Source organism: Anguilla rostrata, chromosome 13 (genome assembly GCF_018555375.3).
Source record: "Anguilla rostrata isolate EN2019 chromosome 13, ASM1855537v3, whole genome shotgun sequence".
NCBI lineage: Eukaryota > Metazoa > Chordata > Actinopteri > Anguilliformes > Anguillidae > Anguilla > Anguilla rostrata.
This window is the reverse complement of record NC_057945.1, coordinates 3,214,202-3,231,457: the sequence shown is the minus strand read 5'-3', so window position 1 is coordinate 3,231,457 and position 17,256 is coordinate 3,214,202. Positions and strand designations below refer to the sequence as shown.

Here is a 17,256-nt window from a genome sequence, read left to right as displayed (position 1 = left end):
AAAAAAAAACCCAGGGAGGCTGTTCTTCAATCTATAGGTATAAATGCTCCTTTGTACTTGGGTACAATGCTATACCGGGACCATCTATACATTACAATATGGCATTTACCAGATTCTGTAATTCAGAGCAAGTTACGTGTTCAGTTTTTACATAAAATCAATTTATACAGCTGGATATCTTTACTGAAATTTTTAGAATTTTTTTTTTACTTTTGTAAATTCCAAGTATATATCTGACTCTTTATATAGTCGTTGCATATCACGCCTGGCCAGGGACCCTGGTTGAGAAGCCTGGTGTTGAAGTTGCAATCGCAGTTCCGTAATTATTACACTACACCTCTGCCGCCCCTTCTTGCAGTAGGAACCACAGCGACAAGCCTGTTCAAATGAGCTTTAATGAGTGGCCGTCTCTGTTATGTACATATCGGGCGGACATGCAGGGTTAGGCGAGGAGACCGAAACGGGGTGCAGGGGGTGCGGGGGGTGCGGGGGGTGCTCGGCTGTTCCTCTGGGGTGTCATGGCAACGTGGTGACGAGCCATGCCCCGGTGCCCCCCCCCCCGAAGACCTTCAGAAGTCGGGCCCCTCCTTCCGCAGGCTCTCGTAGTCGGTGTTGACGGCCACCAGCTGGGGAGAGGAGAATTCATTTGAATACGCTTTGCCTAAATTAAGATCATCAGCGCGTCTTTAAGAGAGCGAGCGCGAACGCCGTCTGCCTCTCCCCCCCGAGTCGTTCAGCGCGACGCGACGCTCGCTAATTTATTTTCGTCCGTTTCGTTTGCTTTCGGGGAGGTGCGGGTGCGGGTGTCAGGAGAGGTGCTCAGGAGTGCGCTGTGCGGGAGTCAGGAGTGTGATGTGCGGGTGTCAGGAGTGCGCTGTGCGGGTGTCAGGAGTGTGATGTGCGGGTGTCAGGAGTGCGCTGTGCGGGTGTCAGGAGAGCGCTGTGCGGGAGTCAGGAGTGCGCTGTGCGGGTGTCAGGAGTGCACTGTGCGGGTGTCAGGAGTGCGCTGTGCGGGTGTCAGGAGTGCGCTGTGGGAGTCAGGAGTGCGCTGTGTGGGTGTCAGGAGTGCGCTGTGCGGGTGTCAGGAGTGCGCTGTGCGGGTGTCAGGAGTGTGCAGTGCGGGTGTGAGGAGCAGCGCTCAGGAGTGCGCTGTGTGGGTGTGAGGAGTGCGCTGTGCGGGTGTGAGGAGTGCGCTGTGCGGGTGTGAGGAGTGCGCTGTGCGGGTGTCAGGAGTGCGCTGTGCGGGTGACAGGAGTGCGCTGTGCGGGTGTGAGAGTGCGCTGTGCGGGTAGTGCGGAGGTGCGCTGTGCGGGTGTCAGGAGTGCGCTGTGCGGGTGTCAGGAGTGCGCTGTGCGGGGTCAGGAGTGCGCTGTGCGGGTGTCAGGAGTGCGCTGTGCGGGTGTCAGGAGTGCGCTGTGCGGGTGTGAGGAGTGCGCTGTGCGGGTGTCAGGAGTGCGCTGTGCGGGTGTCAGGAGTGCGCTGTGCGGGTGTCAGGAGTGCGCTGTGCGGGTGTCAGGAGTGCGCTGTGCGGGTGTGAGGAGTGCGCTGTGCGGGTGTCAGGAGTGCGCTGTGCGGGGTCAGGAGTGCGCTGTGCGGGTGTCAGGAGTGCGCTGTGCGGGGTCAGGAGTGCGCTGTGCGGGAGTCAGGAGTGCGCTGTGCGGGGTGTCAGGAGTGCGCTGTGCGGGTGTCAGGAGTGCGCTGTGCGGGTGTCGAGGAGTGACGCTTGTGGGGTCAGGAGTGCGCTGTGGGAGTCAGGAGTGCGCTGTGGGGTGTCAGGAGTGCGCTGTGCGGGTGTCAGGAGTGCGCTGTGCGGGTGTCAGGAGTGTGCGTGCGGGTGTGAGGAGCAGTGTCAGGAGTGCGCTGTGCGGGTGTGAGGAGTGCGCTGTGCGGGTGTCAGGAGTGCGCTGTGCGGGTGTGAGGAGTGCGCTGTGCGGGTGTCAGGAGTGCGCTGTGCGGGTGACAGGAGTGCGCTGTGCGGGTGTGAGGAGTGCGCTGTGCGGGTGTCAGGAGTGCGCTGTGCGGGTGTCAGGAGTGCGCTGTGCGGGTGTCAGGAGTGCGCTGTGCGGGAGTCAGGAGTGCGCTGTGCGGGTGTCAGGAGTGCGCTGTGCGGGTGTCAGGAGTGCGCTGTGCGGGTGTCAGGAGTGCGCTGTGCGGTGTCAGGAGTGCTGTGCGGTGCTGCAGGAGTGCGCTGTGCGGGTGTCAGGAGTGCGCTGTGCGGGGGTCAGGAGTGCGCTGTGCGGGTGTCAGGAGTGCGCTGTGCGGGTGTCAGGAGTGCGCTGTGCGGGTGTCAGGAGTGCGCTGTGCGGGTGTCAGGAGTGCGCTGTGCGGGTGTCAGGAGTGCGCTGTGCGGGTGTCAGGAGTGCGCTGTGCGGCGCTCAGGAGAGCGCTGTGCGGGTGTCAGGAGTGCGCTGTGCGGGTGTCAGGAGTGTGCTGTGCGGGTGGCAGGAGTGCGCTGTGCGGGTGACAGGAGTGCGCTGTGCGGGTGTGAGGAGTGCGCTGTGCGGGTGTCAGGAGTGTGCTGTGCGGGTGTCAGGAGTGTGCTGTGCGGGTGTCAGGAGTGCGCTGTGCGGGTGTCAGGAGTGCGCTGTGCGGGTGTCAGGAGTGCGCTGTGCGGGTGTCAGGAGTGCGCTGTGCGGGTGTCAGGAGTGTGCAGTGCGGGTGTGAGGAGCAGCGCTCAGGAGTGCGCTGTGTGGGTGTGAGGAGTGCGCTGTGCGGGTGTGAGGAGTGCGCTGTGCGGGTGTCAGGAGTGCGCTGTGGGAGTCAGGAGTGCGCTGTGGGAGTCAGGAGTGCGCTGTGTGGGTGTCAGGAGTGCGCTGTGCGGGTGTCAGGAGTGCGCTGTGCGGGTGTGAGGAGCAGCGCTCAGGAGTGCGCTGTGTGGGTCTCAGGAGTGCGCTGTGCGGGTGTCAGGAGTGCACTGTGCGGGTGTCAGGAGTGCGCTGTGCGGGTGTCAGGAGTGCGCTGTGCGGGTGTCAGGAGTGCGCTGTGCGGGAGTCAGGAGTGCGCTGTGCGGGGGTCAGGAGTGACTGTGCGGGTGTGAGGAGTGCGCTGTGCGGGTGTCAGGAGCGGCACGGCCGTTCCCCAGCCGTGACAGCAGACGCGTTCCTCTTCCGCGCTGATTATATTCATCCAGGAAAATTTCCCCACCCCCCCCCTTTTTTTTTGGTTGGGTCAGCTGTCTCCCCCTCTCCTTTCTTCATTAATGTTATTGTTCGCGGAATTTTCGACGCGCGGCCTCCGCGGGTTGTGAGAAATGAAACACGCCGTGTCACGACCTTTCCCCCGCTGTGCCCTTCATTACGCAGGCGAAAAACCCGTCTGAAGCCCCTCCGAAGTGCCAGCCGCTGCCTCATGAATTTGTGTCATTTTCCTTTGTTGATATTTTTTTTATTATTGGCGCTGGGGTGGCGGTCTTATTCAGCACTTTGACAAACATTAAAAAAAAATAAAAAATAAGAACAGCGAGAGCTGCTTTGGGTCGGTGTGGAGCGCTCCTGGAGTAAGCAGGTTAAATATGCAGGCTTCCGCACCCTGCTGCCTGAGTTACTCCAGGAGTGTTTCATTTTTGTCGAATGCAATAAAAGCCGCGGGCTATGCATCCAATAATATGTGTTTGGCAAACACATGTGACCTTGAAGATGAGTTAGAGAGTGCCCTTTTCCTCAATTCTCATACTCAAGTCAAGGTCGTGTGTGTGTGTGAGTGAGTGAGTGAATGTGTGAGAGACTGTGTGAGTGAGTGAGAGAGTGTGTGAGTGAGTGAGAGAGTGTTTGAGAGAGTGTGTGTCTGTGTGTGTGAGTGTGTGAGAGAGTGTAGGTGTGTGTGGGGTGAGGGGTCTGGAGCAGTGAGTGTTGTGAGAGATTTGTGAGAGTGTGAGTGTGTGTGAGAGAGTGAGTGGGTGAAAGTATGTGAGTGTGGGGAGGGTGTGAGTGTGAGAGTGTGTGTGTGAGCGTGAGTGTGTGTGAGAGTGTGTTTGTGAACGTATGTGTGTGTGTGTGAGCGTGAGTGTATGTGAGTGTTTGAGAGAGTGTGTGTGCGTGTGTGAGAGTGTGAGAGTGTGTGTGTGTGTGTGTGTAAGCGTGAGTGTGTGTGAGAGTGTGTTTGTGAACGTGTGTGTGTGTGAGAGTGTGAGAGTGTGTGTGTGTATGTGTGTGTGTGTAAGCGTGAGTGTGTGTGAGAGTGAGTGTGGGTTAGGGTGTGTGGGTATTCACCTTGTACTGGTAGTTGGGGCTTAGCTTGTTCCACGGTTCTGGATTGTTCTTTGAGTCCCAGCTGGCCGGGTCGTGCAGCGAGAGACAGAGACAGTGAGAGGAGGTAAGTGGGCCGCTGATTGGCTGCCGTTCATTCCTCAGTAGCTAACCCTGCCTCTTACATAGACACAGGGCACTGCTATGGCTAAACGCCTACAATACCCACGCTGCCCCACTGCACAAAGTAAGGATATGCTGGGGAAACACCAAAATGAAGGCTTTGTACTCTGGGCGGGGGAAGAATGCCAGCTGATGGTTGGGACTCTTTTGCGATCACAGCAGCTGCCGCTGCAGACAAGGTCGCACAATCAAGGCAGTTTCACACGACCTTTCACAAGGTCATGCTGGTGATGCATTTATATCCATATCACACATACAGTCATTATAACCTCTACAAAACAATTTCACTGACATGGACGCAAAAACATTTCGTGATAAAACAGTGATAAATATTAGACGTATGTGCTAGCCCTTGATGGATACGTACAATGGTACTCTATAAAAGAGTATGCATGTACTATCCTGGAAATGTGTCAAATCTACCCCAAAACACGATCTTTCACACCTTAGTATTCAGTTCATACTTACATAAAGAAAACTACTGATTACAAACAAAACGAACGATCTGGCTGAGCACTGCCATCGCCACGGGCAACTGCTCCACATTCAGTTCTGAAAAGAGATCTACAGTGAAGCAGAACCCTGCTATACTTTTTTTTACCGGGTACCAGGTGCTGTACCTTTTAACCAGGTGTGTTAACTGGCCCGTCTGCTCGAGCGTGAGGTGAGGACTGCGCAGTCTGCGCAGACGCTGCTCTGATGAGCAGACTCCCAGCAGCCACCGGTCCTAATTTTCTCTGCAGTTGTCCAGCTAGGGTCGCCAGATTTAGAATTTGTCACAACCGGACAACATGCTCAGCTCATAGCGTAATCGCGAACGACGTAGGGAGCTGTCAGTCTGGGTGGGGGGGTCGGGGGGGGGGGGGTTAAAGGTTGAAACCCCAAGGACCATTCTGTCAGACCGAGGATAATTGATATGTGATGTCATTACAAACTGCCACTATATTTCCAAACATCAATGCCACACATTGCATTGTCCTGTCAGGAACACACACCGGACCTGTACAGATCATTCGAAAACCGGTCATTCCAGTTGGAAAGCGAATGTCTGGCAACCCAGTGTCCCGCTGAGCTTTTCCGGTGAGGCGCACGGAGGCAGACTGCAACACCTGGAACAGCCAGAGGGGGCGCTCTCGTGGTACGAGGGTAACAACCCGCAGGCCATTACCCTTCGTCCCTGGGCTAACGCTACGCTTAGCTATGTGCTGCCCCGTGTGGCCGACAGCTGCAGCAAGACCAGGGTTCGATGTCCAGGCCACGGCAAATCAGTCCTCCGAGAACCAGGACTTTAACTTCCCTCACCATCGAACAGGAACAGTCTGATTAATTCTGAACACTCCCTCGATGGGTCAGGAGGTTTGTTCTGTGTGCGTAGCTCAGCATAGATGTGAGTATTGATATGACTTAGTGTAGCAGGTGAGGCCTAGTCATCGAGGCCTAGGTTGTAAATTGTGCCGGAGGTCAAGAAAGGTCAAGAGTTAGGGCATAACTTTCGATTCATTCTAAAGACTTACTGTATAAGAACACCATTCTCAGGCCAAATACTTTAACTGATGTTCTTTTGAAATACTTTTGGTTACAATCTTCTTCTTCTTTTCTATAAAAAAGTATGAATTTGAAGTCATTATATGTTTTGTTGGCTAACATGCTGACATGCTTTCGTGAAAATATTCAGGGACGAAGGAGTGTTTTCAAATTTTACTGCAAAAAAAACTTTTCCAACTATGTGCAGTATTTGACCCAGGTTCTGGTTGGCACAGTGTATTGGGCGCGAATGAGGTCTTCTCAAGGATCTCATGGGTTCTGTACTTCGTCTTTGTCTTACAATGTTGCTGTAAAAAATCTTTTGTGGTCATTTGCCTCTGCGTTTTACAAGGACAAAAGAACGGGCTGCACCTGACGTGGGGTCCCCTGGCCAGGCGGATCAGGTACAGGGTGGCACCAAGAATCCCAAACGTGGTGAAGAAGAACTGAGGAATGAGCTGAGAGAGAGGAGAGGGAGAGGGAGAGGGAGAGGGAGAGAGAGAAAGAGGGAGAGAAGGCCTCGTTTATAAATGTGTCAGGACGATTATGGATGTCCTAGGCCAGGCCTGGGTGGTATTCACATGGTTTCGGGGACAGGGCTGTGCCTGCCTCTCCCTGTGGAACCTGGAGACTAAGGCTCGTTAAAGCCCAGCTGATCAGCTCCTCTCAGCTACATTACATTTATATAGCAGATCTGTCACATAATGACTTAGTGCATGTGTATCTGTGTCTGCATGGACACAAGCACACACACGCACACAAGCACACACACACGCACATGCACATACACACACACGCACACACACATACACAGTCAAACACACACGTGCGTACACACACACACACACTCACACTCTCACACACACACACAGACATACACACTCAAACACACATGTGCATACACACACACACACACTCACACACATACACACAGACATACACACTCAAACACACACGTGCGTACACACACTCACACTCACACACACACACACACAGACATACACACTCAAACACACACGTGCGTACACACACACACACACACACATGCCGGAGCGTTAGTTGACATTCCTCCCATTGCCCCGGCGCTGTTGCATATGTATGAGACAGACTTCCTGTCAACGCAGGTTGAGCGGGCAAGGACACTGCGAAGGGAGAGAGAGAAAGAGAGAGAGAGAGAGGGAGAGAGAGGAGAGACAGAGAGAGAGAGAGAGGGAGAGAGAGAGAGAGGGAGAGAGAGGAGACAGAGAAAGAGAGAGAGGGAGAGAGAGGAGACAGAGAAAGAGAGAGAGGGAGAGAGCAATCTCAGACACTCCGTGGCGAACTGCTCTCTGCTTCCCCCCCCCCCCCCTTTCCGTCAGCCTGAGTGACAGGACCAGGGGGCAGGGCCAGGGTTCAGAAAACAGACAGGGATTGGGACAGGACAGCGCACTCAAGATGAACTGTGCAGTCTCAGTTCAGTCAACCAAGTGGTGTGATTCTGAGAGAGAAAAAGAAAGAGATTTGTGAGGGAGCTGGTCGCGTGCGTGCATTCTGAATTTGTTCTAATTCCTCTTTTTACTTTTCTTATTCGGGGAAATCGATGTTCGAACCGGCACATCTCCCAGTTCATAACTCTTCCTTTGAAATGGAGGTAACGGCTTTAAACTGCTCCACACGTGATATCTGGAATGTGTTCAGATTCACACCCAGAATTAACGCCTTCTTATGTTAACCATCATTTTTTTCATATTTAAAAAATCCCATATTTGATACCTTTTCACGGTGGCATTTTTGTAGCAATAGCGAATTATGTGTACGCGTTCTGTAATTGCTCCTTGATGTGCTGTTTTCCATTGGTGGTGCCGGGTGTGACAACCCCGCCTAGTGTTCAAATATAATGACGCACACAGAGGAGCTTGCATGCCGAATGAGAAAGAGCAAGGGCCTAAAATCCAAAAACCGGGTTTGATATGTTGCTCAATATTACCATGTCAGACGACATAGTCAGCTGGCACTAGACCTGCCTTCCTCATATGCTTCCAGTGATAGCTCCTTTTCAAATGGTGTTAGGAGTGTGGAAATTAACTTCTGTGACCACCAGTCACCAGTCAGGTGTTACCAGATCCAGCAAAATGGAAAAAAAGAAGGATTGCCACTTTAAATATAGTGCAATTATGTCTGTGTTCAGCATAGGAGACAGCCTCAGGGTACCTTCTCAGAGTTTAGGATAGGAGACAGTCAGACTTTGTTGAGCCAAGGACCAGTTTGGACAGATGGTTCTTTTGGTATCTATAACTGTGGATCCAAAAGCTGAGGAAAAACTTACTTAAAATAAATTTTATTTAAAAGCAATTTAAATAATAATAATTTGGACTGAAGCAAAATGTCAGGACTGCTTCTGAGGCAAAAGCGAATCGGGATGCTGAGGGGAGGAGGCTGAAATCGCAGAGCTGCCAGACACTCAGGCGTACTCCGCTCTGCGATCCCCGCAGTCTCGCAGCGTACCGGCCAGCGTCCCGTGGCGGTCGGGCAGCGGCGAGGCCGGGCACGCGCCCGTCTCCCGCCACCCCTGGCGGGATCATGATGTAATCCCAGCGGTACTGGAGCGGTCCGATGGGGGCTCGCATCGAGCTGCCGCCCTCGTCCAGCGAAGGAGGCGGTTATCCCGGGCAAGGTCTCGAGCTGCCAAGCCCTCGCCCGCGACAGGGGGGTGATATCCGCCTGTCCTATCCCCACCCCAGCTCCACAGCGGTCTGCCAGACTGCAGCAGCGTCTGGCTGTGCACTGGCCAGCAGTGAGGTACAGGGGTTAGAGAACAGGGCGTGGAACCTGAAGGTTGCAGGTTCGAACAGACGCGGTCCTTCTCTTGGATATCCAGCGGTTTGGGTGGACCCTGTGCGGGCGATGCTCTTGATAGTAACAATGCTGCGTGCTAAATGGCGGTAACGTCATGAGGACGCCCCGAAAACAAGCTGTGGCCTCGGGGTCCACATCTGGGTCCCGCCAAACCTGGATGGCTCATTTGGATAAAGAGAGACCCTCTGTCATTAGTGCTCTCTATTATCGATCTGTTATCCTCTGTAGTTAGTTTGTGCTTTAGGACTATTCATTTTGGTGAGGTCCAAAAGTGAATGCGACCTGGACATCCGGGAGTAACGGCGACGCCATTAACGCTCACCAGCAGATGCTAGTATTCAGGGACAGCTGATGTCGCTAGTATGCTAGCATTCACGCTATGCAGATGCAATGGAGAACTCACAACTATTTCACCAAAGATCTTTGGGGCATGGATGAGCCCCATAGCCCCGGTTCAAATCAGGCCCGTGCCAGTGCTGACTGCGGCTGGCAGCGATAGCCCAGGATATAGGGGTGGGGGGGTGGGGGGAGGGTTCAGTCAGTCAGGGATCCATGTTTCATTGCTCTCTAGTGACCCCCGCTGGTCTAGCAGGGCACTGTGGCCCACATGTCAAAGCCACGTATATAAAAGGTCTTCCTCCGATTCCACTCTATCAGAGCTTGGCTGTAGTCTGTAGTGTGAAAAGAAGCAGCTGGCGACACCTTGTGGTTTCAGAGGAGAACTGCAGTTATCAACGCTCTTCCGATTCAGCAGTGAGGCTATCAGCATGAATGGGGCAGCAGTTCCCAACAGCTGGCCATTCCAAAATTAGGGCGGGAATTGGATATGCTCAGCCCCACATTAGGCACCAAACATAAGAAAACAAAAATGTTTTTAAATGCTTTAATTCTTTAAGCTGGTAAAATTTGATAACAGTCCTATTATGTCCTTGAGAACTTTCAGCTGAACGTTTTACTAACCTTTGCATGTAATAGTATGAAAGAGGGGTTATTGTTTCCAGTGCTGGTGAGAATAGGCCTTTCTCTCTGGACTGTGAGTAATGTGCAGGGATGGCTCCAGAGCCTGCAGGGCCTGAGATGATTATTTGAGCAGCGTATGACGGGGGCTGGGGTGAACGGCATGCTGGGAGGAGAGCGAGGAGGGGAGACCGAGGCCCTCCTGGGGTTCGGAATACAAAATGCAACTGAAGAAAGAGGAAACCGTGAACAAAGCAAACACACACAAGGCCTTCGTGACCCCACCCTCCCCCCCCCCCCCATGGAGGGTGCTTCTACACTCCAAATCATGAAAGGATTGAGAGAGCCAGGAGGTGCACAATGCCTGTGCTTCTGAGAGAGTGTGGGGTGTGTGGGGTTTGGTGTGTGGAGTGGGGCATGTGGCGTGCGGGGTGCGGAGTGTGGTGTGTGGCGTGAGGTGTGTGTGGAGTGTGTGGCGGTGGATGGTGGTGTGGTGTGTGTGTGGCGTGTGTGTGTGTGGCTGGGCGGTTTTGCTTGTGTGCTAGTTATATGGATTTTTGAGCATGTGTGGTCTGGCTGCCTGGTATCTTTAGTTCAAAATGTTTCGTCCTTTTATTTTTTCTTGCGCGTCTTGCTATCGTCCATGCTGAAGCTGCTCCACCCTGGGGGTCTGTGACAAAGCGCAGTGCTGCTGTTCCTCTCAGTTTTCCCAGATAAGATGGTGGCATGGTGGAATGTAAATCTCAGATTCTCCCGGTGCTACAGTCTGTCAGCTAATTAGCCGCCACATGTTAACCGAACTGCTTCGCGGTTACCAGGGCGATGCCACCCAGCTACTGTTGGAGTCCGCGGTTTATTAGCATTTTGTATGCTTCTGTTTCGGGCTCTCATTAGAGATTCGCCGCCTAATGGAATTTTACAGTATGTTCAGTAATGAGTCCAAGTTAAATATGTAGAAATATATATAGATACCGTTCATGTTATGCTTCCTAATGATGTACTGGAGGCAGTGGTATGGCCTGTACTGCTGATGGGCAATGGTAAATGATGTTAGTGTTCACTTACGTTCAACAGTTAGAGTAGGGCTGCCCAACCCTGCTCCTGGAGGTCTACCGTCCCGATGGGTTTTCATTCCAACTCTAACTGAATTGATTGATTCCTCTAAATAGCTTCTTGATGTGATCTCTAGCTGTTGAATGAGATGTGCTTTGCTAGGGCTGGAGTTAAAACCAAGACTAAATTCAATTTTGAATGGAAATTCTCCATACAAAACTCGCTTTGGCTCAGGGCTAAGGTTAATCTGTGTCCATGAAACTGGCGCCAGGTGAGTTCACCTCTGGCCAATCACTGGCCTGAATCGATCACTTAATTATCAGGTGGAAAAGGAAACCAGCAGCACCATTGGCCTGAAGGGCTCGGCTGTGGAGGAGACGTCCTGGGGGACGCAGCGCTCCTTACTCTGGACGCGCTAGTGCGCGCTCCAGCTGAATGAGGAAGAGCACGGCGTCTGCGTCGTACCTGCGTGCTTAGCACTTACTGTTGCCGAGCAACACTCGTGTAGTGCACTACTAACCCTGTTCCAAGACGGCCTGGGCCAAAGCACACAAACATGTCACTAAACTAGCATCCTAATAGCCCCGGCGCAGGAGGCTACACAGGCAGCGTGTTAATGTAAGTCATGCAATGAAAGAGGCTAGCAGGCCATGCTACATGTGAAATACTGCACACACACGCGCGCACATGCATTCTTCTAATGAACGTATTTAAAATACCGTCCCGCCCTGTCATCGGGTTTGAACCCGTCGGGGTCCGACGGACGCTCGTGATCGGCAGGTGTGTAGTTATTGATCAGGAACACCCGATTAACACCGCCTGCTAAGTGGAATATGATTTCCCCAGCAGAACGAAGTGATCTTGGATTGGGTACATACACCGGAGATATTGAACTTCCCTGGAAAATTGATCCCCTTGGGAAATACCAATAAGCAGTATTGAGTGGATAATGATGATGGTCAAATCATTTAGAATATTCATCTGCATTATGTCTGAAGAATAATTTATTCTGTTTTGTGCTGTTTTTATTAACAATTTGAGCCAAAATCATGATCTGAATTTCAGTGTTTGTCTTTATATGACACTAAACTGACATAGTCTGCATTTGTTTGATTCTGCTGTTCTGATCTGCATTTCAGTGTTTGAATTTATATCAGACATTGAGACTAAGCTGGCATAATTTGTATTCATTTGATTCAGCTGGGGTAAATGTGAATTCATTCAGGCTTTTGAAGAATGTTTTACGATTGCTCATGGAAATTTTATCTCACGAAAAATACATTAATCATGCATTCTAGATAAGACTATAATGTGGGTATATATTTTTTCAGAGATGGTGTAACAGTCATGGAGTCCTAAGTCCCCATCACCTGACACATAACATTAACTATCGCAGCACAATGTTCAGGGTCGACCGACCTCTATAGAGTTGGTTTGAGCCCAATTGGGATCAGATATCCTCAACCAGGGTTGATTCACACTGAACAGTTAATGATCACTTGATTTAATTGCTTAAACCAGTAGGCAGCTTCGTTCCTCATACTATGCTAGTAACATGCAGGTACTGGCCTTCCAGGGCCTGGGCTGAACATACCCGATTATCAAAAGAATGAGGGATTCCTTTCAACATCTCTACTTCAGTTCATTCATCGTGTATATACAAGACGGGATTCTATCCCTGAAAACTTTCTAAATACCGAATATGCCTTGGACTCCATTCCTATAGTAACATCTCTCAGATGCCACGTGAAGTCGGGAGGCTAAACGATGGAGAAGATAGAGTTGTAGCCATAAGCATGCTCTGGCCTTCCGCTAGATTACTTCTAGACAGCTGAAGTCTGACACGCTCCGTCCTCTTCAGTCCCTGGGGTGCACACATTTTAAGACTCTGTGAACTCTGGGAATCATGCGACTTCACACATCTTAAGACTCCCAGCACGGTTCTTTCGGAGTGCTGATGTCAGACAAAGACAGCGCACCTATTGGCTGTCTGCGGTGTAGGATTATGAATCGCGTCGTTGACACACAACCTTGAGCAGAATAAACCTCGTCATTGAATGTGTCCCGCAACTGCGTATTCTAGGTTTGTCAACTTCGTAGGTTAACTTGTGTATCGTCTGATAAGACGTTCAAAGCCGTAGTATGTACTGCGATATACGTTGATTTGTCGTAACAGTCAAGACGAAAAGACTGTCACAAACTCAGACGGTGTCGTCTTAATACAATCCCACGCCAACCGCGAGTCGTGACGGGGGCGCGCACCGACTTGGGTGAGACCGGCGAGATTTTACTGCGACTTCTGAGACTGAAATCGCTGAAAATACGGTCGAGTGTACGGACAGCATTAGTCACCGCATACGTGGTTGAAGCAGGCACACAAACTGCAGTGAAGTTGCATTTGCATTTCTAAAAATAAATGTCATTCTGTTCCATTCCAGATCGTTATTCTATACCATGGGGGAATGCAAACAAAAAAGTGCAACGCTTGCACAGTCAAATAAACTTCTTCAGGTGTATTTTTATCACCGTTTCCAACTTTGCTCTGTGTTTCTGCGTTGACATTTATTGCCGTTCTGGTTGAAAGGATGGGCAAAAAGATTTTCCTTTTGGGCAAAGAGGACCCCCTCTTTCTCCTACAAACACAATCATATATTTTCGGCCAGACCTGTCCGGCCAACCTGCTCAACTTTTCATGCTGAGCAGCTCAGGGGAATTTTCTCTCTTTCCAGCACAGATGTTTTTTCTAAAAAGATGGTTTGTGAAACCTGTTAGGAGTAAAGAAACAAATCTAGAGGTATCCCACTTCTTAACTTAACGAAACACACTTGAGACTCCCACACATGGACTAATTAGCTGACTGGAGATCTTTTTTTTTCTTCTCTCAAACAAATTAACAGTGTTCAGTTTCAGAAACACTAACCGCTTGAGATATTGCTCAACCTGTATAAAGTAATACGTTTATAAAATGTTGATTTAGCACTTCCATTTACAGCCCCCATTATATATTATATTAGGAATGCAGGGCTGTTTTTTTTCTCTGATCTGTTTCTCTTTGTTATTGCCGCATAATGCAAACTATGCAAAAAAAACTTTAAGTGGTATTATACCGTATCTCCAGTCTAACTGTAAAGGCGGTTTTCTCTGGTTGACTTCACTCTCGCTGCTGTATTTGACAGCTTAATTGCAACTTAACCCCTTTACCGCAACGCGCTGTGACATCTCGCGCGGCTCGCTTGCATAACCCGCTCGTGCGGCTCTTTTAGCATTCTCAGACAGAGCGGATTATGCGGCGCTCACAAACGAGTTGGTTTTAAAAGTTTTTCCCACGTTTAGATATGGTGAGAATTTTCTGTCTTGGATAACATCCAATATATTTTTCACTAAATTCCTCCTCCGCAGTCTACCTACCTGTCAGTTGCAATGCGACAATATTTCAAAATGTTTTTTTTTTGTTTTTCTTTTTGGGTACGCATTCTGTTTTTTTTTTTTTTGTTTGTTTTGTTTCGTTTTTTTGTCATTCGTCTCATGGTTCTGCAGCAACCTCACAGGCCATTCACATCATGGCCGAAGCGTCATGCAGTGCGTTGCAGAGAAGCATGGCTAAATTGAATGAACACGTCGACAGTCCACGTCCAGGCTTCGGCCTCGTGTGGTCGCTGCTTCCAAGTCTTTGGTGGGAAACCAACCTGTTTATGGTTCTTTATTTTAATTAACAGAGCGTTGGTCTCTACATGCTTTGAAATGATATTTAGGTAGATCTTATGGTCACGTGATTTTGGGGAGGATATTTCTATACAGAGACACATATTTCTGAAGGGAGAAGAAACAATAAAAATGGTTCTGCGTTTGTCAAAACCTCTCAGACACTTCTCAGATTTCTCTGGGGTTTTTCCATTGGTCATATAGGCTATTCATTATTATAGGTCTACTTACATTTGGAATTCTCGTTTCCTTTACAAACCACTGCCCGCGTTACTGCCTAGGCCGTTAGCTTATAGCAGCACACGAAAACATTATCTTTATAAAATTGTACGACAGTGGAACCTGCGGTAGTGTGGCTTTGAAAGAGTGATATTAAGTTCCATATCAGTAGGCCTAGGTTTCTTTATTATATGTTTATATTGTTTATAATTTGTTTATTTTTAATTGAACTATATTTTGTGATCTAGCCTACTGTACGTTTGAATGACTCATTATAGTACGAATACTTTTAGGCCTATGTTAAATACATCTCAATCTGTTAGCCGCTGAAGTGCCTCTATTTATGAATTCGCTCTTTTTTCTCAAGAAAGTAAACAGTCATCGCTTATCGACACTCGCGCAGGGGTGTGTCACTGTTCACAGAAGGAGTTGAGAGATTATTTCGCCTTTGCCGCTCGTCCCTTTTTCGTTTTCTCCGCGGCATCAATTCCTCCCTTACAATATCAAGTTCAAAAGCCACTTCTCTCCCTGTAAAATAATGAAGAGGTCGATGCTATTTAAATCTGCGCTGAAAAGTTTCTACAAGGCCGATGAGATCAGAAGCCTAACTCAGACATATTTGGTGAAAAGTCGGTGAAATGCCGTCAAGGCGTTCAGGAGAAAACCCGCCTACATTCGGTTGAAAAGTGAAAGTTTGCTAGCCGAATAAGACAGCCTACATCTGGGTAAAACCTGAGTTATACTGGGCTTAACCTAGTCCCTTCAGGTTCCAGCTTTTGCTCACTGGGAAGTTCGGAGATGAATAATATTAGCATGTTAGCATCATTAGCAAATTTTTCATACCGCAGTGGTAACGAGATGCCAGGAAATATTTCTACATACTCTAAGTTCTTCTCGCCTTAGGCATGGAGAGCGCGTGCCTGTTTCAGTGCGGTGTATCCGCACACAAGAGGAGCTGTCCAAATGCTGATGACGTCTTCCAGTTGGTTTTCTAGATAGTTTGTTTTGAGTTATGTTGGTCTTTACATATGTTTTTTCTTCGCCGGCAGGAAGTTTGTTTTTGTCTCTGGTGGGTCGTACTTAAATTGTTAAATTGCTAGGCTACACTTCCATCTCTGTTGGTACCAAGCCAACCCAGTCAAACGTTAACGAGAGTTCCCCGTTTTTAATTGCATCTTTATAGCAGTGCGTTTTGATATGGCGAACATTGTCCGTTCGTATGCTTGTTTATTTATTTATTTATTTGTTTGTTAGAAGATTTGAGGACGTTGACGTTTTTTTCCAGTCATAGCTGTTGACTTTTGTGATTAGATAGGCTACGAAACTTAACAGTGCGTTTTATTATATGCTACAAATCCTTACAATATTAAACAAAATTGCTTAATAATTTAGAAAAATGAATGCAGTGTGTTCCTGAACGCATTTCGGGAAAATTTCTGAAAACAATTCTAACCCACGAGCCCCTTCAAACTGCAGATCATGAAAGCGTAAGTGTTCCCGGTAGTAATCTTAAAGTTGTAAACACACAATTAAACATGTACTGTGTAAAACGCGAGAATTAAGGGTGTTTGGGTCAAACAAGTTATAATTATGTTGTTCTTTTTGGAATTCGACGAAAATGTAAGATAAAATGATTTTCAAAAACACAGCCGAATAACCTACGGCTAACGAATTCACAAATAATTGCGCGTGCCCTACTGTGCGTCAAAAGGCCTTTAAAATAATATTATAAACTTTTTTTTTTTAATTGAAAACTTACTCCATGGTGTTTCTTCGCGTGTTGAAGCACTGTCTTAAACATTTTGTCCACAGATTATAGGGTGCCAATCCAAAGTGTCTTTCCTCTCCGAAAGTTAGAACGCTTAATAAATGAATGAACGATGCTATTTCTAATTATTGTTCTGGTAAAGTCTATGCCTTTTATGGGCCCACAAAGTCGTCTTTGTATGAGAAAACAGAGCGAGACATGTTGCGAGAACTCTGTGCTTCTGAAAGGGGGTCAGGAGGAGGGGGAAGTTATCTAATCCCCATAATTACATCTGGCCGCCGACCGCTCCAAGCCGTAGACGGTGCAGAGCCTGGCGCGAGACCTGGTGGGTAATTAGTAGGCCTATTAAAGACCTTATTGTGAAAAATGAGTGTAATCTGGGACAAGGTGGGGAAGTCCAAAATAACGCGTGTAATTTCCACAAACACACGGGCGGACAAACTCAAAATGAACGAAAGCAGCCTGTAGGCAATATCAAATATTCAATTGTAAACCGTCTAAATGACAGCTTTCTCAGAGCTTTCCAAATCCGAACTCTCCCAGTTATCCTTTAAACAGACCCTGGAGAAGGAGCCAAAACCCAAACTGCTTCCTCCCCCCCGGACCCCACCCTCCCTCCCACCCCTTTAGAGGGGGAAGAGCACAAAATGAAGCAGTGCAAAACAATAATTAAGTGCTAGATTTAATTCATATAATAAATCATAAAATATTCAAAGAAAAAAGGGGATAATCGGGCTCTTGGGGGAAAGGGGGTAGATGTTTAGGCCTTGGACGTTGTAGTTGGAGGTGGGGGGTAGTGGAACTGACTACCCAGGGCTCCAAGGCAGCAGG

General features: G+C 49.1%; 1 protein-coding gene across 3 annotated transcripts; it reads right to left on the bottom strand.

The window, feature by feature from the left end:
• Window positions 1-22: 22 nt before the first annotated feature.
• On the bottom strand, window positions 23-16,994 carry LOC135237989 (cytochrome c oxidase subunit NDUFA4). Of its 3 annotated transcripts, none has more exons than XM_064305587.1 (5): window positions 16,417-16,994; window positions 9,687-9,885; window positions 6,264-6,349; window positions 4,209-4,269; window positions 23-626 (listed from the first exon to the last, which is right to left on the bottom strand). In XM_064305587.1, exons 1-5 carry the CDS (start codon window positions 16,419-16,421, stop codon window positions 570-572), a joined length of 408 nt encoding a protein of 135 aa, XP_064161657.1. In that variant the 5' UTR covers window positions 16,422-16,994; the 3' UTR covers window positions 23-569. The 3 variants fall into 3 exon arrangements, with proteins under 3 accessions (XP_064161657.1, XP_064161658.1, XP_064161659.1); XM_064305588.1 differs by having other exon boundaries at window positions 9,687-9,910; window positions 16,417-16,991; XM_064305589.1 differs by lacking the exon at window positions 9,687-9,885 and having other exon boundaries at window positions 16,417-16,685.
• Window positions 16,995-17,256: the final 262 nt, after the last annotated feature.

Coding starts and splice junctions, on each gene's coding strand:
- LOC135237989 (XM_064305587.1), bottom strand. Junction 4,270..6,263: donor GCCAGGGGACCCCACGTCAG/GTGCAGCCCGTT, acceptor CGACCCGGCCAG/CTGGGACTCAAAGAACAATC. Junction 627..4,208: donor GCCCCAACTACCAGTACAAG/GTGAATACCCAC, acceptor TCCTCTCCCCAG/CTGGTGGCCGTCAACACCGA.